This window comes from Dipteris shenzhenensis, chromosome 9 (genome assembly GCF_047967505.1).
Source record: "Dipteris shenzhenensis isolate YYH24624 ecotype China chromosome 9, Dip_SZ_1.0, whole genome shotgun sequence".
In the NCBI taxonomy this organism is placed as follows: Eukaryota; Viridiplantae; Streptophyta; class Polypodiopsida; order Gleicheniales; family Dipteridaceae; genus Dipteris; species Dipteris shenzhenensis.
In genome coordinates this window covers 47884321-47906328 of record NC_141604.1, presented here as the reverse complement: position 1 = coordinate 47906328, position 22008 = coordinate 47884321, and the positions used below count along the sequence as shown (strand labels likewise).

The following is a 22008-nucleotide window of genomic DNA, read 5'->3' as shown; positions in this document are numbered from 1 at the left end:
CATGCCTGACCCCTTTGAGCATTAACTGCTGGCCATTCTCAAGAACAAGCCTGACATCACCTATGCCAATGATGGAACATGCATGGTTATCACCAAGAAAAACAACTCCCTTTTGCCCACCTGCATATCTGACAAACAGATCTCTGTAGGGTGTCACATGAAAGGAAGCACCTGAATCTATAATCCAGGAAAGCATATCTGATCCATCTCCAGCATGAAGTGTATGAGCCTTCAGTGATGAAGTGAAGCATACCTCACGTCCACTGTCACTGTCACTAACATAAGTAACATGCAGCTCCTCTTTTTCTTTGCCCTTTGACTTGCCTTGAGCCTTGCCTTCTTTGGCTCTTTCGTCATTCTTTTTCTGAAAACATTTTTTCTCTACATGTCCCTTCTTGCCACAATAATTGTAGACAAGATCTTTCTTTGAGCGGGACTTGCTCCTTTCTCTTTCTTTGTCTTTTCCACGTGTTTTGGACCTGCTGCGTGCATTCAAAGCATTTGACTTCCCAACAGCATTGTTCTTTCTGTTCATCTCTTCCTGTAGAAGAGCGCTCTCCACATCAGCAAATAACAGAATGGCATTCGAGTTGCTAGTAGAAGTCTTGAATGTATCCCATGACTCAGGTAGAGAACATAGGATGAGTGTAGCTTTCAGCTCATCATCGAGCTTCAACCCTTGGTTGATCACATGGCTGAATATGCTGTTGAACTCAATAATATGAGTGGACATAGGTGTCCCCTCCTTCATCTGAAGCCCAACAAGCTTCTTCAACCAGTAAGCTTTGCCCGTGGCACTTTTCTTGGCATATGTATCCTCAAGACGCTGCCACATTCTCCACGCAGTAGGTTCATCTTTGATGCCTACAACCAGTGAATCAACAACTGTAAGCATTATGGTTGACATGGCCAAGTTGTCCATCTTCTCCCACTGCTCATCAGTAATGTTGGAGGGGTTAACACCCTTCTCCTTTATAGGTTTGTACTGGTCCTTCTGCATCAACACATTGTAGCACTGTGTCCTCCATATGTCGTAGTTTTTAGCTCCTTCGAGCTTCTTTATCTGGAACAAGGACGACACGTCGCTGCTGGAACTCATGGTAAAGAAAGAAGAGTTTGTTCCTCAATGGAACTACCTGACTCCCTGTATAAGCGTGCAGACCTTGTACTTGATCTTGTACACCCACTTGGTTCCAATTACCTTGCATTTTGGTGGTCGATCCACAAGGTCCCAAGTGTTGTTCTTCATTATGGAGCCATACTCTGACTGCATAGCCTCCATCCACCTATCATCGCCCTGTGTCTCTTCAAGACACTTGGGTTCATCAACACGGATCAATTCTGTCATCAATGCATAGTTGACCAAGTGTTCCTGCACCCTTCTTTGCTCCTCTAATGTCTTGGAATGGTGGTGTTCGGATGGTTCCTCCTCAATGGCTAGAGGTTCTCTGCCATCCAAAAGCTGCTTTACCCACTTTAGGAATGGCCATTGTCGTTGTGGTTCTGTAGGCTCTTCTTCATCTTCTTTGTCTTGAATCCTCCCAAGCACCATTGGGGGAGTTTGGTCTGCTGTTGGTGCCGGTATTGGATGGATATCCTGGTCCTGGTTGTCCGGGAAGGAAGCATCCTTCTCTAATTGATGCGGTTGTTTTGAGAAGACCACATCACAACTTATAATTATGTTCTTGGTAATAGGGTTATAGAGACGGTAACCCTTCGCCTCTTCACTGTAGCCCAAGAAAATACACTTCCTACTCTTCGGTTCCCATTTGGTCCTGGTAGCATCGGGGACATACACAAAACAGTCACATCCAAAAACTTTGAAATGTGCAGTTGAAGGTTTCTTACCAGAAAAGGCTTGCAGTGGAGTCATCTTGTTCACAGCCTTCGTGTAGCTACGATTTAAGATGTAAACTACAGTGTTACATGCTTCAGCCCAGAAAGTCTTTGGCAAATCTTTCCCTTTCATCATACTCCGGCCCATTTTGCAGATGACATGCATCTTGCATTCTGCTACTCCATTTTGCTGTGATGTATGTGGCGGGGGTTTTTGCCTCTTGATCCCATGACTTTTCAGTCGATGTGAACTCTCCACCTCTGTCTGATCTCAACTTCTTCACCTTCCTCCCTGATTCTTTCTCGAGCATTACATGCCATTCCTTGAACCTACTGAAAGCCTCATCTTTCATCTTCAGGAAGTATATCCATATCCTTCTACTATAGTCGTCGATCAGCGTCATGAAGTAGTAGGAACCACCCAAAGCTTCCATCTCCATCTTTTCGCAAAGATCTGTGTGAACGAGCTCTAGAGGAGCCTTTACCCTGCTGGCCTCTTTAGGAAAGGGCTGCTGATGCTGCTTGCCCATGCAAGCTTCACATACATCGGGTAGATCTGAAATTTCTGGTAGGTCTGCAATCATTCCATTTTTATGTATCTCCTTCAAAGAACTAAGGTTTAGATGACCAAACCTCTCATGCCATAGCTTAGTGTTCTTCACATCCACTCGAGTACTGAAAGCTAAGAGTTCATAAATGTTGTTGCACCGTGTACCTTTACCAATGACCTTTCCTTGAAGATCCAGGATTTGTGCACCATTCTTATCGAATTGAACTTTGAGGTCCCGATCCGTGATCGCAGAAATGGACAACAAGTTCCTCTTGATATCTAGCACATAAAGAACATCAGACAACTGTTTTACAACTCCATCTGACTTGAGAGCAATTGTACCTTTTCCTTTTCTTGGACCATTTTGCATCATTGCCGACTGCTACCAGGATGTCATTCCCTACCGGTTGTAGAGAGGTATACCAATCCTTTCAACTAGTCATGTGGCATGATGCACCACTGTCAATGATCCACGGTTCATCTGTAGGTACATGAACTGCCTCTGTGCAAATCTCCACAATTGCGATGAATAACTCTATTGGTGCTACCTACATGCTGTTGCTAGACTCTTTCTTTGCTCTGTTCTTCTCATATGCAATCTTCTTTCGGCACTCATTCTGCTTGTGCCCTGCCTTGTTGCAATAGAAGCACTTGATCTTCTTCTTTCTCTTTTGATCATCAGAAGAAGATGGGTTACCCGAGTCCTTAGCCTTACCTTTTTTTGATCCAGTCCAATAAGCCGAATCTTCTCCAATCCTCGTCTTTTGATGCATCTCCTGCTCCAAAAGCATCGCACTGAAATCCTCAAAGTTGAGGGGCAGATTTCTATTTTGCGTATTCAGTGCCGTAACAAGACCGTCGTACTTTGGTGGGAGAATCCGTATGCACCTTCGTGCTAGATTCTCGTTGGTGATGGTGATGCCAATCGCAGTCATCTGATCGCACAGATTCTTCACCCTGGTGATGAACTTCTCTGCCGCTTCAGACTCAGACAACTTCTCGTTCGCGATTTGAGTCTCCAGATTTTGAATCTGCATCTGATTCGTGGTCTCGTATTGATTTTTCAAGACCGTCTATGCCTCCTCCGCTGTGGTGACATGTTGAATTAACGCCATGACGAAATCACTAACACTGCAGACAATAGAACATAGTGCATCTGCATTTCTTCTTGTCCATGCGAGAATCTCATTCGCAGTTGGTACTATCTATTGTCCTGCATTTGCTGGATCCGAACTCGCAACTGGCCTCACGTCCACCCCAATAGTAGTGTCCCAAAGCTTGTATGCACTTAGGATGGTCTTTATCTTGAACTTCCAGAGTGGATAGTTAGAGCCATCCAACTTTTTGCTTTCGCCAAACGGTGGGATTCGCAGTCTTGCGGGCTGGGCCATCTCTCACAATTTGCTCACAAACAGAAACACACTACCAAATCTTCTTGTTAGAGTCTAGGCTCTAATACCATGTAAGAAAATAATACAACGTGTGTGCTCAACAGATAATAGGATCTCGTACTCAAGAGAGAAAACAAGATAGTATGGAGAATCAAAAATTTGATTATTGCTGATACAATAGATGGCGCTGCCTCCCAACCATGCGCTCCTATGAAAAAAGCTTCGATGGCATGCTGGAAACAGTAGAAGATGGATGCTGGATGCTAAGGAATCAGGGTTGCAGTAGCCAGTGATGAAATGGGCTTCACGAGCTTGCTCTTATATAGCCACCAGTCATAGTCGGCTAGGCTCAATTGAGTGACCGACCCAATCCGCCCAAAACGGTCGACTAGGGGTCAGTGCGCGAAACAGACAACTAACCTACTGTCACCGTTTGGCCCAGAGCCATTCGGGATCATCTGAGGCTCCAAACAGGCCCCGCAACCCAAGAGTGGGCTGCCCCAGGAAATGCTCCGTCTACCCTTAGTGCAGTCAGTCAAGGGATGTGGGGGTTAAAGATCACTGTGCCTTTACCTCGGTTATGTACAATACTCAAACACATATATAAATGAATGAAAAAGAAGATTAGGGTGGTTCTGCACCCACCAAAACTTGTGTGGCTCTCTGTTTCTCTCTCTCCCTCTTCCGTTCTTGCTTCCGTTGAGAGCACTCTCAACTGGTATCAGAGCCTGGGTGATCTAGCTAAGTGTGCGTGAATGCTTGAAACTCAGTAGCTCTGTGGGAAGAAGGAGAAGCTTTGTGGGAAGCTTTGTGGGTGACTTTACTTGCATCCGAGTGTGTAGAGACCTTGGAGGAACCTTTGGAAAAGTCACTTTGGCTTTGCGAAGTGGTTTTGAGAGCCTGTTAAGTGATTTCAAAGAAAAAGTCATTTTTTGAGCTTTTCCCTGTTCCATTCGATGACAGAGACTCCGTATTGACTTGTAGAGGCAACTATTGCTTGCTTTTGGTGTCCACATTACTTCAGAAGCTTAGAAACACCTTCATTCTTGAATCTGGGATCATTTCATTGGATTTCTGACTCAATATGTCAGTTTCTGCGTTTTTTGCCCGGGTATTAGAACTCAAGTTTGGAGCAACCATTTGCAGATCTGTCAGTTCCGATGGACTCAGGAGGTCCTAAAACTTCTATGTTGCTCATCATTTGCACTCCGGTGGAGTTTACAAACAGCTCTGTTTCCAAAAACGTTTTTTAGTCCGTGTGTTGGACCCAGTGATTGAGACCACGGTTTCCAAAACCGTCTATCCCATTGCGTTTCAGACGCCCAAAAACCCCTACCTATCAGTTCTTGCATGATTTGGTGGAGGATTTTTAGAGTTATAGATCTCTGTGTATTCGATTTCATCTCTCTGTTATGCATTTTTCATTCTAAGTTTTTGAAACCTTAGATTTATGCCACATGGCAGTGGATAAGTATTGACTCCCATTTCTCACTCATCGGTTGGGATTTTGGAGTTCTGGCAGAAGAGAGATATTTGCAGATTTTCTTGCTGAGTCCGATTATGCAATGGCACCCATGTTTTGAGGCATCTCAGGTTCTATTTTCAGTAGCGGTCATTACCATGGGATTATGATTTCTTGAGCATACCTTATGCAGATCACTCTGGTTGTAGTTTGAGCAGTGTGCGCTCATTTGTGGTGTGCATTGGGTTGCAGTGGATGATTTATAGGCCTTTTGGATGCATTGCGGTCCTTATTGGATGCGCTGATAGGCCCAAATTGCCTTGTGGGATGCTATTTTTATGGACGCTTTGCACATGGATGCTATTTTATGCTGAGGGACAGCTTTGACACATTGCAGGTGATGCACTGATAGTGCTATGCTCTCTTGGATGAGATATTATTGATGCATATGCCAGTGGACGGTGTTTATGCTTGAGTCATTTGGCACTTATTGGCATTTTGGATTGCCATTGCAGTTGGCATTTTCTTTTGGGCCAAATTTGCTCATATGGATGCATAGTATATGCACATGAGTCAGATGCTTTGAGCTTTGAGTTTTGGTGATATTTCAGTCTATTGTGGCATACACATTTGGGTGCACCTGGTATTTGGTGTGATTCTCTCTTGCAGGCACTAGCATTTGGGATTTTGTTTCATTTGCATCATGGCATCCTCTTCCATGTCTGAAAAGGAGTTTTTCAGCATTAAAAAGTTTGATGGGACAAACTTTTCTTTGTGGAAAGAACAAATAAGGGATGTGCTTATTCAAAAGAAGCAGATTAAACCCTTGGCAGGGATTGAAGCTAAGCCTGCAAATATGTCTGAGGATGATTGGAATGAGTTGGATGCATTAGCAAAGTCTACTATTAGACTTCATCTTGCAGAGTCAGTTTATTTCAGAGTAGTAAATGAGCAGACTATGAAAGATTTGTGGAAGAAACTGTGTGCCACTTATGAGAAGGAAACTGCCTCTAATAAAGTTTACCTCATGAAGAGGTTGTTTGAGCTGTAGATGAAGGAAGGGGTCTCCATTGCTTCTCACTTGAATGAATTCAATATTATTTTCAGCTAGCTTCAGGCTCAGAAGATGAATTTTGATGCAGAGATGAAGGCAATATTTCTCTTATGTTCATTGCCATCCTCATGGGATACCTTCTGTACATCTGTCATTAACTCTGCACCTGGTGGAGTACTGAAATTTGATGATGTTGTGGGTAGCTTGTTGGCCGAGGAGATTAGACGGAAGTCTATGGATGGCAACAAGCAGGATGCAGCCTTAAATGTGCAAAGGGGCAGATCACAGTTTAGGGGGAAGTCCCAAGAAAGAGGGAAGTCACATAGCAAATCTAGGGCACGGAACATTGAGTGTTACCATTGTGGCAAGAAGGGCCATATGAAAAAGGATTGCTACAAGCTGAAAAGAGAGCAAAAGGATAAGAAAAAGAATGCAAATTGGGGTGCAAATCAAAAGGAAGAGAGTCCAAGGGAGGACAAAGGAAAAGTGAAGATCGAGGAGATCAATGCAGTCACACATGATAGTGACAATGACGTTCTCTTCATGTCTAGTTTATCTGTAGAGTTGCTTACCACTTCAGATGATGCATATTCCCAGGATTGGATTTTGGATTCTGGTGCTTCATTCCATGTTACTCCCCATAGGGAATGGTTCTCCACTTATGACAGTGGAAAGACAGGTTGTGTGGATCTTGGAAATGACTATGCATGTGACATAGTGGGCGCAGGTGACATAAAGTTTTCTTTTGCAAATTGGTCTGCATTTGTTTTGAAACATGTGAGACATGTGCCTAAGCTGACCAAGAGTCTTCTTTCAGTGGGTCAGCTAGATGATGCTGGTTTTCACACCACTTTTGGCTTTCAGAGTTGGAAAATTCAGAAGGGCTCTATGCTTTTGGCCAGGGGTGCCAAGTGTGGGACTTTGTATCCCTTACATGTATCATGGGTATTTGATCATGTTGTTGCAATAACCAAGCAGCCGAGCACTTCTTTGTGGCATTGCAGGTTAGGGCACATGAGCCAGAATGGAATGAAACTCTTATGCCGTTTGGGTTATGTACCGCATTTGAGTTTCTCCGATTTTGAATTTTGTGAGCATTGTCTCTATGGGAAGCAGACTAAATCAGCCCATAAAAGAAGGGGAAAGAAAGAGTTTGAAAAGCTTGATTTGGTGCATTCAGACGTATGTGGTCCCATGCCTACACGGTCATTAGGTGGGGCTGAATACTATGTGACATTCATTGATGATGCAACTAGGAAAGTGTGGGCTTATGCTATAGCTCGGAAGAGTGATGTGTTCCAGGTATTTCAGAAATGGCTGGCCTTGGTTGAGAATCAGTCAGGTAGAACACTTAAATGCCTACGGACTGACAATGGTGGAGAGTATCTCTCTCATGACTTTCAGCATTTCTGTGATACACGTGGGATTAAGAGGGAGCTCACATCCCCTCGTACTCCAGAGCAAAATCCAGTTGCAGAAAAGATGAACCGTACCATTCAAGAAAGGTTGCAATGCATGCTTTCCAATGCAAGTCTTTCTAGTGGTTTTTGGGCTGAGGCAATGAAGACTGCAGTGCATGTGATCAATAGATCACCTAGTAAGAGTTTGGATGGTGGTATTCCTGAAGAGGCATGGAGTGGCAAGAAGCCCTCTTACTCTCACTTGCGTATATTTGGGTGTGAGGCATATGCACATGTGCCAAAAGAGCTTCAAAAGAAGCTAGATCCTAAGTCTAGGAAATGCATCTTTCTAGGTTATGGTGAAAGTGGAGAGATGGGCTATCGTCTCTGGGATCCAAAAGCAAAGAAGATCATACGCAGCCATGATGTGGTCTTCAATGAGAAGAAGATGCATAAGGCACCCATGAGGGATGTGGAAATGAGGAGAATCACTTTCCAGGATGTGAATCCACCTGCATATGTTGATAGACAGCAAGCTGTCCATGCACCAAATGTGCAAGAAATGGTACCACCAAGTACTCCCACAGGTATACAATCAAGGGTAGATGATGGATCATCTATTGGTGGAAATGATGAGCCAAATGTGGCTGATATCAGGTGGGACAGCAAGCTAAAATGCCCTTGAGAAGATCATCTAGAGTGTCTAGACCACCTGATAGGTTTGTTCCAGGGGTAGACTATGTGATGCTTACTGATTGTGGGGAGCCTTCTTGCTACAGAGAGGCTATGATGCGTGAGGTTCAACGCAAGTGGGAATATGTTATTATGCAATCAGAGATGAGTTCACTTATGAAGAATAAGACTTGGGACTTGGTTTCTTTGCCACATGGAAAGAAAGCCTTGCCATGTAAATGGGTCTACAAAATGAAGGTCAGAGGTGATGATGTGCCCAGGTACAAGGCTCGTTTGGTTGCTAAAGGGTTCAAGCAAGAGAAGGGTGTGGACTTTGATGAGATATTCTCTCCGGTTGTGAAGATGACCACACTTAGATGCATGCTTGGACTAGTGGCATCAGAGGATATGGAGCTTATGCAAATGGATGTCAAGACAGCTTTCTTGCATGGGGATTTGCATGAGGAAATTTACATGGTGCAGCCGGAAGGCTTTGAAGAAAAGGGCAAAGAGCATTTAGTTTGCAAGCTGAAGAAGAGTCTCTATGGTCTTAAGCAAGCGCCTAGAGAATGGTATCAGAAGTTTGATGCTTTCATTCGGTCCCAGGGTTTTAGAAGGAGTGAAATTGATCACTGCCTCTACACTAAAAGGGCTAAGGATAATAGCCTGATAATCTTGGCACTATATGTGGATGATATGCTATTGGCTAGCAAGAATACTTATGAGCTAGATGCATTAAAGGCCAAGTTGCATGAGGCCTTTGATATGAAGGATTTGGGATTTGCAGGTCATATTCTTGGTATGCACATCACGCGTAATCGGAGTAGGAAACTCCTTTGGCTTTCACAAAAAGAGTATGTTACAAAAGTATTGCAGCGTTTCAATATGGAGGGGGGGAAGGCAGTGAGTACTCCATTGCCTCCATATGTGAAACTGAGTCATACAGATAGTCCCAAATCAGATGAGGAGAGGGCCATGATGGCCAAGGTTCCTTATGCATCAGCGGTTGGGAGTCTTATGTATGCTATGATAGCTACTAGACCAGACATTGCATTTGCAGTGGGAGTTGTTAGCCGGTATATGGCTAATCCAGGAAAGAGGCATTGGGAGGCAGTTAAGTGCATCATGAGGTACATGAAGGGTACCAAGGAGATGTGCATTTGCTGTGGTAAAGGAGACATGCATGTACTTGGGTACATAGATTCAGACTATGCAGGGCATGTGGATAGTAGGAGATCCAATTTTGGTTATGTGTTCACCTTTGCAGGTGGTGCAATGTCGTGGATGTCTCGTGCACAGAAGTGCATGGCTTTGTCTACCACAGAGGCTGAGTATGTTGTAGCCACAGAGGGTTGCAAGGAGGCTATATGGCTTGATCAGCTAGTGGGAGAGATTTGGGGATTCATACAGGTGTACCGACATTGCATAGTGATTCCATGAGTGCTATTCAGCTAGCACAAAATCCGGTCTTTCATGCAAAGACCAAACACATTGAGGTCAGGTACCATTTCATCAAGGAGGTACTTGAGGACAAGCGCATAGAGCTTGTCAAGGTTCATACAGATGATAACCCTGCAGATATGCTGACGAAGAGTCTACCTAGTCAGCGGTTTGAGTATTGTCGTGTATTGATGGGCATTGGATAGTATGCTCACTGGTTGTTCTCCCTTAAAGGCACATTGTCCTTTAAGTGGGAGGTTGTGGGGGTTAAAGGTCACTGTGCCTTTACCCCGGTTATGTACAATACTACTCAAACACATATATAAATGAATGAAAAAGAAGATTAGGGTGGTTCTGCACCCACCAAAACTTGTGTGGCTCTCTATTTCTCTCTCTCCCTCTTTCGTTCTTGCTTCCGTTGAGAGCACTCTCAAGGGATGCCTTCCCGCACTTGCATGTAGCCTAGTTGGTAGTGTGCCAACTCTATCCAAAGCTGTCTAGCCATCAGGCCGCACATGGCCCCCATCTGGTGTCCAAACCAGGACCTACCGGATAATCGAGCTACTCAAATGCCTTCTCCTCATATGGGGGGCTTACAAGTAGAGTTAGCTGGTTCCTGCGTAGTTACACGAGAGTGGAGCATTGATATCTAACACGATGAACCTCACAAATCTCGCTCTCGAAGAAGGAGAATGCCTTGCAGAAGAAGGGCTTAGTGCCTTGACAAGATGCAAGGGTTGGGAGCACCATCGGTGCTGATACCATGACAAAGTGGAGAGAGAGAGAGAGAGAGAGAGAGAGAGAGAGAGAGAGAGGGCGACAACCCAATTGCATCCAATATTGGTCATCAAAGAGCTCTTGGTTTGCAATACTTAGCCTAATAGGGCAACTAATTACTAGCCACTACAATGACCCAAAGCATGAAGATGGGTGTGAGAGGCAAGCAACCCTAGTTAGAAGAAGACGTGCTACCGATAAATTGGTGCCTGCTACACGATTGAAGCAGATAGTGACGATTCATATGGTAGCAGCAGCTCAAATGATGATGGTGATTTTGAAAATGCAAGAGTAAAAGGTTACCAAGTACTAAGAAGTACCAAAGGTGATACTAAAAATAAAAACTATCTCAAGAATGAGCAACGTTCAAGCCAAAAGGAAAGATGGTTCTAGCTCGAGTTGATGATTTACGAACGAAAGCCTAAAGAAAGTGTCATGCAATTTCAAAAGCTCCTAAAGTTACCCAATGATAGATAAAAACTCCCATTCATGGACTACTCTTGATCTTTGCTATGATGGATTTCAACGTTTGATAGGGTTCAGAGTTTTGGAAAAAGTTAAAGGTAGTCTCTCTTTAAGGCACGTGTCACACAATAATCTTTTTTAAGCACATTGTGAAGTTTGTATGCCATGTCATTAGAGTTATAATCCACTATAATGAGAGATCTATTGAGAACTTTTAGGTGGTTCAAAAAGCAAATTTGCATGATTTTTTGAGCTCTAGATATAGTTGTTGCTACAAATTGTAAGTGAGGTAGACACTACCAAGTAGTACTTGCGAAGACCCCTCGTGGAGCACATGAAGGGGTCATACATCTAATTTTCTTGTATTTTTCAAATCATGAATTTGAATTTTTCTAATTAGCTCCACATATGAATTCCACAGACAATATCTCATATTCCATTGATAACTATAGTATTGGTTTTGTTGTTCAAGGGGTGCACTACTTTTTGGAAAGCCTACATACAATATGAGTTCAAGGGGTAATATTTAAACTGCTACGTATGTACACACCCTCCATTCATTTTTCTTTGTAAAATTAATTTATGATTCTAGTATGAGAAATTAACAACCACCATACTCAAAGCTAGGGATGGAAAGGTATCTCAAGGGGTGCAATACTAAAAAACAATATGTATCATGTGTATTCAATGGATATTTAGAAAACCCATTCCTAAAATTTTCCCCTGAATAGGACAACTCCTCTTTACTTATGAACCAATGGATTTATTTCTAAAGCTCAATTAAAACCCCCCTCATATTACCATAGTCTTGTTGAGGTTGAATTAAAACCCCTCCTTTTAAATGCACGTGGTACAATAACATTAGATGAGGTAAATACCCAAAGAAAGGGATCTAGTTGAAAAGGAAAAGTGGGGATTAGTCTCTTTCAAGAGAGGGGCAAATTCTTGGTTGAGAATGACCTTATGGACCTTGCATGAGCCCCTTTACTTTAAAAAATCCTCTAGCATGCATGTTGACCTAAATAAAAATAAACCCATGTATATATGTGTGCCCTTTATTGTAACGTACATTGAAAATGTGAACATGCATATGCACGTCCTCTCAATGTTTGGGAAACCTCAAGTAGCATGTCAGTCTAGGGATCCCCAACCTAGAAAATGTGAATGTGCATGCACGTGCATGAGTAGCATGTCAATCTAGGGATCCCCAACCTAGAAAATGTGAACGTGCATGCCATGCATGCCGTGCATGCACGTTCACATTTTCTAGGTTGGGGATCCCTAGACCTGACATGCTACTTGAGGTTTCCCAAACATTGAGAGGGATGGAAAGAGTACAGTAATCTTGAAAAGTAATCAAATATGCATGTGGAAGAGTTCCAATGCGAAAATGAATAGGTGTGGATGATTAAAAGAACGGAGGGAGGTAATTTTTTATATGAAAGAAATGCATGATTGTTGGAAGATGACTATGTATAAACTATAATTCAAATAAAGAAAAGAGGAATGTGTAGATGGACGTGGACAAGGGGTGCTACTCCCTTCCATCCACATGAAGGACATGGCTCGATGCAAGAGAACTTGTGCCGTCAATCTTCAAAAATTTATGTAGTAGAATTCTGTGTGAGGTCCTATTTTTCTAAATGATGAGATATTGAGATTGGTGGACATATAATTTTTAAAGTTCATAAAAAGTTGACATGGTTGCTTGTTGTAGTGAGGGATCTAGTCAAATGTCGCTCTAGGACTCACCAAGTCTCCTCATGAGATCCCCTTCGTGTAAGCATTTCCCTTTCTCATATCATGATGCTAGGATGTGACCTTATTAAGTACAAAGCTATCCTATGCTATGATGATAACAACATGGAGGAATGAGGGAGCATGAGGATGTGATGATCTTTACCCACCGAGGCACACAACACAGTTGCATATTGATTTTGGTATTATGTAAATATAAATAAGAAAAAATGAGCTTTGTAAAGGAAGCGGTTGTTCAAAAGTCATTTGTCAAAGTCGAAATATGTATTGATTAAGAAAAAAGGACCACTAAGCATTGAGAAATCGTTTTCTTATTGCTATCTCCAAGGGAATCCTTCCGCTGGCTCTTCTACTCTTTTGAGAATAAATACAATTTTCAAAGTAGAAATATGCATTGATTAAGAAAAAGGGACCACTAAGCGTTGAGAAGTCATTTTCTCATTAGAAAATCTTCCCTTGGCTCTTCTACTCTTTCGAACATAAATAGAGGAACCTTATGTAACTGACAAAGCCAGCTTGTCTGCAATTATCTTATACGAAGAATTCCCCCACTCCCCACGTTTTCTCATTGCTATCTCCTGTTAGCTTGGCTCTTCTTCTCATTGCTATCTCCTTTTAGCTTGGCTCTTCTAGTGCTTTGAGCATAACTACAAGAGATCTCTCCACCATGGACCGTCTTCCTCATGCTCAAATCACAATTGAACGAACTTCCAACGTTCTCCCCTCCTCCCCAACCCCCAAACAATCCTTGTTTCTCACTAGTTGTGACCTTGCTTGCCGCTCTTACCCCTACATCAATCGCATCTTCTTCTATAACAGCCCCGTCCCCCAGCACTTCTCCAGCGTCGTGCACTCCCTCCACACCAGCTTGTCTCATGTCCTCGTCTACTTCTTTCCCCTTGCTGGCCGTTTCTCGGACGAGAATGCCAATCGACGACTTGAAATCGACTGCAATGACTCAGGTGTCGAGTTCGTGCAGGCCTCCTGTACCCTCTCCTTTGCTGAACTTCAAAAGGATGCGTTTCAGTATCGACCCACGTTCATGCAGCTCGCAAGGCGTTCTGAGCTTCTTCGCTCGGATTACTGTGATCAACCTATCCTGTCGGTTCAAGTAAGTGTCTGCCCATCCTTAGTTTTAGAGTCTCGTGACTAGGATTTCCGTTTTCCTTGATCGCTTCGCAGCACCTTGTTCGTGGTAGAATCAGAAGTGATCGTATGAGATCGATCCATGCAGGTGACAAGGTTTGACAAAGGAGGAATCTCTATTGGCGTTTCTTGCAGCCATGTTGCCGTCGATGCCAGAGCATATTACGACTTTATGAAATGCTGGGCCGAAACATGCAGAGGTGCCCCTCTAGCATTGGTACCAACCCATGAGCGGACCGCACTTAGCTTAGAGAAGCTCTTCCCAAATGAGCAGGCGGATGCCACGATATTAGATATGGAGAATCAGAAGGATGGGATTCAGACCGGTGTGCTTCACAATGCCAAGATCCGAACAATCGGAGAGGAGCTGGAAGAAGAGAAGCCTCCTCTGGACTTAGCCCAAAAGGTGTTCGCTTTCAGCGGGGAGACGTTGCAGAGATTGAAGCAGAAGGCGAGGCATGAGGGCAAAGCTTCCTTTACCACCTTCGAAGCTTTTAGCGCGCATTGGTGGAGGGCTTTGATTAAGGCTCGCGGCCAGCTTCCAGACGATGATCCTATGCTCTTGCTGATACCATTCAACTGCAGGAAGAAGTTCCTATCGCTTCCAGAAGGGTATTTTGGGAATGCGTTGGACGGAGCTGTGTGCAAGAGCACTGCGGGGGAGCTGTGCAGAGACGGTATTGGAGCCATTGCAAGCAATATTCACGAGGCGATAGTTGCAGTGACAGAGGAGTCGTTTTGCAGGCGGATCAAAGCGTCGGAGGCGATGCAGAATTCGATTGTGCATTTCGATCGTCGTAATGTTTTTCACGTTTCAGATTCTCCGCAGTTTCAAGTGTATGAAGAAACAGACTTTGGATGGGGCAGACCGGGGGCGATTCGGACAGTAAGCATTCGTTTTGGAGCTGAAGTGCAACTGCTCCCAGGGCCAGATGGCAGAGGAAGCATAGATATATCTCTTGCTTTACCACCTCATACAATGAAAAGGCTCGAAGAAGACCCTGAATTTCTCACATCTTAGATAGCTACTATGTCTCAAGAATGCTCATATCCAACTTCTCAATATCCAGCTTACAAGCTAAAGAGCTACTACTAGAGATCTCAACAAGGCTCATATCCAGCTTGGAAACAATAATTAGAGCTTGTATGCATCCCCAAACATTGGTATATAAAAAAACATTTTATTAATAATTGCTCTCCCTTTCAACCCTTTGAAACTCCATGGGAACAAACCTCAAGGAATTGACCAAAGCATATTATTATTTGAGAGTACGTCCACTATAATGTTTAACCAGCTCTGTTTGTAGACACTCACACACCAAATGCAATCAAACAATTAATTGGTGTGAATGATAGTTAATTTGTGTAGTAATTTAAGAGATGCATTTTAAACAATTACTTGGTGTGAACAATAGCTAATTTGTGTAGTGATTTAAGAGATACACATTTCATGAGGTAGCTTCTTGGTGAACTCTTGGAGTTCGGCCATGGCTACTATGCCCTTGCATCTGCCCCTAACCTTTCCATTCTGAAAAAATGAGGCTCATCTATCTCTAGCATGACAAAACTTGCCATACTACTTGCATCGTCTTGAATGCCAGACAAGCGATAGATCTCGACTATCCGAGAGCTTTTTATAGCTGTGTTGTCCTTAAACCCTCGAGCAATGATAAATTGGACAGCCACTATAGTGTCGTCTATAGCTCCTAGATTAGGTTCAAGCCCAACCTAATCAGAGTGTGTTCGCATTGTGCAAGTGCGTGCGAATGGCTGATAGTATGTTGAGCTCATCTTTCTTTACTCAAGGAATCTTTAGCAAGCAATGGTGAAACTAAAGTGGTGGCAAAGAAGTAAGTCATAATAGCCCTGCAGCTCTAACGATAGTTCCCTTCTTTATTCTACACCACCCTCCTTGATGTCTCTTGCATCCTTACCTCCATTGATGATTCCCTTAGCTCTAGACTCGTGTTCACGACCTCCTTGATGTTGGTGTCACACTTTCCTCCCCACCATCAGCGCATCCAAACCGATCAGTGGATGACATTAATTCTAGGGACATGTTCTCGACTCTGTACATAGTCTTTTTCAACTTGTTTGCTTTATTAGTAAATTAAGAGTATCGTACATATCTAGAATGAGAGGGAGGCATTGCTCTAGCCATTGGAGGAGCTAGAGGAAGATTGTTGGGTTGAAATGCATCTGCCAATCTTTGCAGGCTAAGACTCCACCTCATCTAAAATGTTGGGAATGATCTTGGACTTGCCTCACTAGGATTCATGTTTATGAAATGGGACTCCTATTCATTTTGTTGAGGAATCATCTCAACATCATGTGTTATCATATGTTCATAGGACCTCCATAGCACTAACACATAGAGTGCTAAAAAGGAAAGGGTTGGAAAAATTAACCCTAAAGGGGTTAAATCTATATATTCTTTATTTCAACTAAATCTAGTGTACTATTATTCATTTTATGGTATGCTCTCTAGATGTGCCCTCTCTCCTCTTCTCCTCTCCTCTCTCCATATTTTTTCATGGTATTAGAGCCTCCTTGCCTTCAGTTCAGGTATTGCAATTTGTGTGAGAGAGTGGGAGAGATTAAGAGATCGAGCGGTTCTCTTGAGTGTTCTTTGAGCGAGTTCACTTCCGTCGAGACAAAATTCCTATCCACTTCATTGAGAGAATTTTCATCTGTATTTTGTGAGAGGCTCATGAGAGATTCCTTTGTGAGAACTGTTCATTACACTTGGTTTGTTCTTGTGAGAACTCCTCATTACACTTGGTTTGTTCTTGTGAGAGAACCATTCCATGAGTGAGATAGAGAGATTTCTTACTCCCATATTTTGAGGTTCCGTATTGAGAGAGAGTTATATTTTGTTGAGCAAGAAAGGACTATTGGCCTACTCTCCAATGAGCAGCTCATACAAAGCAACTACACAATTAGCTCTAAGTTAAGGCGACCGTGCTCCAGAGCTACAGCCAAGCTTCAAAGCTTCATCAAGCTAAGCAATGCTCCATCATCTACAACTTGCAAGTAACTACAACTTCTTTTGCAGCCTATCTACGGCCAACTTTGGCAACAAACCAATGCAACCACTCAATAGCATGACAACTTTCGCATTTTGAGCTCTGTGCACTTGTGCTCTGAGAATCCAGAGACTGAGTGCAGCGATCGCACTACGGGAATAGGAGCACAGTCCCATGCTACTGATCTATCCACCTCTCCTACCTTCACCTCCCAAAACAACCTTCTTATATTCCTTTATTTTGATGGATAGGATGCTTGAGCTCCATTTGAGAGATCTGAATGTAGAAAACTCACCACATCAGTAGCACAAGTAAGCTTCTTTGAATTTTCCTTCAATTGCTCGTGTGTCAAGGCTCTTTTCACAATAGCTCCTGCTTCATCATGATCACCCTTTCCATGCCTAGAGCCAAAGTAATTCCATGTCATCTTCACATTAGTTAAGGAAGTATACCTTATAACAAAGAAAGCAGGCCGTCTTGCTTTAAACTGGGAAGCTGCACCATCTGACCAAACCCAATGTTGCTTTAGTGCTCAATCTTATCCACGAAGGGATAAAATCACCATTTTAATAGAATGCAAATGTGGGTTGTAGTCCCCACCCAAGGGAGACTATTAATTATAAATCATTAAACCATGCTTGAGAGAATAATTTTAAAATGTTAAAATTTTAAAGTGAAAAGACCTTAAAGGAGTGCTAACATTCATAAAGGGGGTACTCCACACCTTGAGACAAGTAAACACAAAAGACGTTAAAAGAGTGTTTATAAGTTCAGGGAAAATAATCTTTGTAAAGCTTGAAAACAGTCTAGAAAAATTAGGGTACTTTAAAAGGTTGGAAAAATGGAACAAAAACATTACTTAATAGTTTAGAAAAAATAATTACAGTTATAATAAAATTTTAATAAAGAATTAGTTAAGGGGGAAAATCAAACCCTTAGGTAATAAATCTTAAGGGCCATTATAAAAAGGTAATAAACAATTCAGAACAAAAATTAAATTATTGCAACTTTGTTACATCTATACAAGAGAATATATTTATTTATTTATATTTATATTTACATATGCAATAATATGCATAACTATATGTAAAAAGAAATAGTTATACAATTAATAATTAGTGTAATCTAAGTTTATAAGCATATAAAAGAAAACAAAACAAGAGAAGAAGAACAGTTAAGGAAAAAAAAGTGGGAATTAGAAAAAAAGGGAAAGGAAGTAAGGAAAATTTTTAAAAATAATGGATAAGTAAGGAAAGAAAGTGAGAATAATTAAATAACAAAAGACCATGCAAAGCAAAAAAACGTGATTTGAGACGGTAACGCGATCTGTGTGTGTGAGCCAAGATTAAAGGTAGAAGAATAGTCAAGAACAACCAAGTGAGTCAGAGTGAGCCAAAAACTGAGGCTAAGCGAGGAGAACACTCCAGTACGATGAAGAGCCAGTTGCTATAGTCTAGCAAGGGATCAGCAAGTTGACATTGAAAAGCCAATGGAGATGCAAAACTAGCAAGCCAAGCTACTGCACAGGGACAAAGACAAAGGGCAGGAGATAAGTGCAATGTGGAACCAAGAGGATTTAAATGCATTACCAAAAAAGCTATGTAAAGAGTGAGAGGTAAGGAGGAGACCAGAGCCACCAAGTGAAGCATGCAGTGGTTGGACAAGGAACTGGCAACGTTGTAATGTAGAGGAAGAGCCAAAGCAAAAAAAGCCAAGCTCAAGTAGCAGCATGGAGGTGCAACGATAGAATGGAAAGGTGGCATTTCAACTCAAGAGCTAGATTACTTGAGAACTAGCAAAGACCACCGACTAGTGAAGTTGAACAATGGAAAGAAGAAGCACTAAGAGATCAAGAGAACTGAGGCAAAGCTTTCGAGAGAGGTACGACCTTTACACAAGAGAAACCGAGGCTAGAAGAGAGGCAATTGAACATAGCAAAAGACCAAGTCAAATTACAAGCCATCAAACCTACAGAAGGAGTCAAGGAAGGTTGGTCATGCAGAGAGATGTGTGAAGGAGGCTATGAGGTCAAGAAAGGGAGGCGGAGGGCGCAGAGAGAGCAGACGAGAAGAGTGAGACCATAGTGAAGAATCAAGAGAGTAAGCTCATAAAGGCAAGGAGAAGGCCAACCATACAAAGAACAAAGTGAGTTGACAGTTAGGTCAAAAAAGGCAGTGCCATGCACTTGAGAATGTGGGGTGGTGGCAGGGTGTTATGTAAGTTCTTGGTAAAATTTTAACGAGGGTTAATTAAGAAGGGGGGTTAACTAATTACTTATATATAAATATATATATATATATATAAAGGAGGCCGATAATTCCAAGTAAGAAGGACTAGGTTGGGTTTTTGGCATGGGATAGATTACGCGAGAGTAGTAACTACAATTACAATTAAATTAAATTTATTCTTCAATAAGACAAGGATAATAACTAGAGGGGGTTAAAAGTGAGAGAGAGAGGAAAAAGGGGGGATGGCACAATGTAGATAAGTTGATTTTTTAATTTAATTTTAAAATAGTAAAAATGAAATGAAGTAAGACCTGAATGAAGGTGGTCAACTACTACTTAGGTAGTTAATAAAAAAGAGTGTGCAGTGTGGGGGTTTGGCTTTGAGTTTAAAGAGAGCCATAGAGGACTAGAATAAATGCATGTAAATAAGACAAGGGGGTACATTAGGTAGGATAATTAGTTAGAAAGGGTGTACATTAGGTACATAATTGGAAGCAAATAAGACAAGGGGGTACATTAGGTAGGAGAATTAGCTAGAAAGGGGGAAAAATGTAAGAAAATTCATTTGAATCGGTTAGGGATTGGCTAAAAGAGGATAAGAGCATGGGGGGAATAAAATACCTAATCAATAATAAATAAATAAATAAATTTAAACAATTCCCAGAAAGGAAAAAGGAAAATTATTTTTAAAAAAAGGAGAGAATGTTAGGTGTGTTATTATTGTTAGGGGGGATTTTTTTTAAATTAGAGTTTTGAGAGAGGAGTGTGTGTGTGTGTGTGTGTGTGTGTGTGTGTGTACTCTTGATGCATGCACATGACAAATCGGGGGATCGAGCTCTCCTAGTCATGAGACAACATCCTAATACAACACTAATCTAAGGAGGATGCAACCTATGTGGAAACATGATGAAGAGAGTGCTCATGACATGTACCTCAAGTCAATTAGGTTCCAAGATAGATTAGCTTGGACTCATAAAGAGAATCTTGAGATAGTGCAAAGTGCTTGATTGATATTACTTCAAATGAACCTCCCTTTTATAGGTGAGGGTACTTACATCCATTTGCTTGCTCACATGTGGGATATCTCCTCCATGCCATGTGGTAGCTTGCCCTTTACTCATACCTTTGCTCTACATGTGCTCATGGCACCACAACTCTCAACACCTCCCCTTGGTGCCATGATCCTTTGGCTACTGCAAGGTGGTCAGATGTGAGTTACAAATCCATCACCTCCCCTTAGTGCTTGCATTGCTACTTAAGGTGGTCAAGTGTGGCTTTTACATGTCAATATCTCCCTTGGGTGCTTTCATAGCTTGGTCAGGTTTGATTTACAAAATATAGGCAAGGTTGGCAAGGTCTTTGTTTCTCAATACATTCCATTGATGTCACCTTTTGGCTCATGGCTTAATGACGATGCTATGTAGTTGACCTGCTGGTTCTTCAATCTACAATCTTCTTCCTTGTGTAGCTTCATGCATGATGCTTTTTTCTTCCATGTGCCTTGATGCTTAATGTGTGGATGCCATGCTTCGTGCTATGGTCATCTCATACACTTGTGCTTTTGGCATGCTTATGACAATGATGTGTGCATTCATGCTTTGATTTTTCCATTTGTTGCAAAGGTCTTACCAATTGATTTATTTCAATATTGGCAGTGTCTAATTGCTAACAATAATTTTGATCTGACAGGCGTGTAGAGCTCAAAAAGGGTATCACTTTTCCTTTTTGGAGCATGGCCAAATTCTTCTTGGATTGCAAGTTATGGCTTGTCGAAGTTTCTGTGAAGAAGAGGGCCTTTGATGATGTGGCATAGGGATTCACATGTTGGATTCCATACTGTGCTTAGCAAAGGACTCTCTGCTTAGGTGGCACTGTGGTGACCTTTTAACCCAAGGCTACATGAACTTAACCATAGTTCAATTAAACCAAGCAGTTAGTTTGACCAACTTTCTGCCAAGTGGCAAAGAATTAACCACTCCCAACCTGGGGTTAATTAACCTTACCCGGGTAATATTCTATCTTGCAAGAGATAAGGACTTTGAAGGTGCAGACAAACTGTAGTGATGACATCTCACAGAGGAGGATGATGGTGCAATGCAACAGGACCGTCAAAAAATTCCAAGCACGACCAGGAAAACCTCCAAATTCGAACTCCACCCATCGCTTTCCTCGAAACAGCCCCACAGTTGCTGTTTGTCGAACATAAGGAGGCCGGCTCATCCTGCTTGATGTGTCTCCTAGGTTGTCTGAGATGGGTCGCTATGCAATGCTCAGAGCAGCCGTGAGCTTGCAGCTGTACTATCGACTAGAGACAAGCCTTCATTACTACTATAGTTCTTGGGAGCTATTGACACAACATTGGGAGCTTGGATCAATCGTGTGTTTCACCTCTTTCACCGGAGCTACTGCTGCTTTTGCTAGCCTCAGGCTATGCCTTAGGATCTTGCTTCATTGGCTCGCCAGAGAGGTATTGGTCGAGAGCTGTGAGGGGCTGCTGAGTCTGTGTGAGCTCAATGGAGCTAGTATCCAGAGGCTTGCTTGAAGCGTCACTCTGTTGAAGTTGTAGATGCGTAGAGCTGGCTGGGCTGTTGGAGATTGTTTGGAGTCAAGGGACTACATTGAGGGCATTGGAGGCTCTATTTATTGAGTCACCAAGTCTGGTCGTAGAGGTAGGTTGAAGGAGCCATCGTTTGGCTCGTGAGGTTGTAGTGGAGATGCCGTTGGCATTGAAGAAGGAGGTCGTAGGAGTAGATACCAAAGTTGCCGTAAAGACTGGCCTTTGGAGTCGGCTCTTGGAGGCACT

The 22008-nt window shown here is 42.4% G+C and overlaps 1 protein-coding gene across 1 annotated transcript; it reads left to right on the top strand.

Moving 5' to 3' along the window:
- The first annotated feature begins 13318 nt into the window (after positions 1-13318).
- LOC147898755 (rosmarinate synthase-like) lies at positions 13319-15144 on the top strand. The gene is made up of 2 exons (XM_087379441.1): positions 13319-13916; positions 14040-15144. Exons 1-2 carry the CDS (start codon positions 13473-13475, stop codon positions 14970-14972), a joined length of 1377 nt encoding a protein of 458 aa, XP_087235567.1. The 5' UTR covers positions 13319-13472; the 3' UTR covers positions 14973-15144.
- The last annotated feature ends 6864 nt before the right edge of the window (positions 15145-22008 follow it).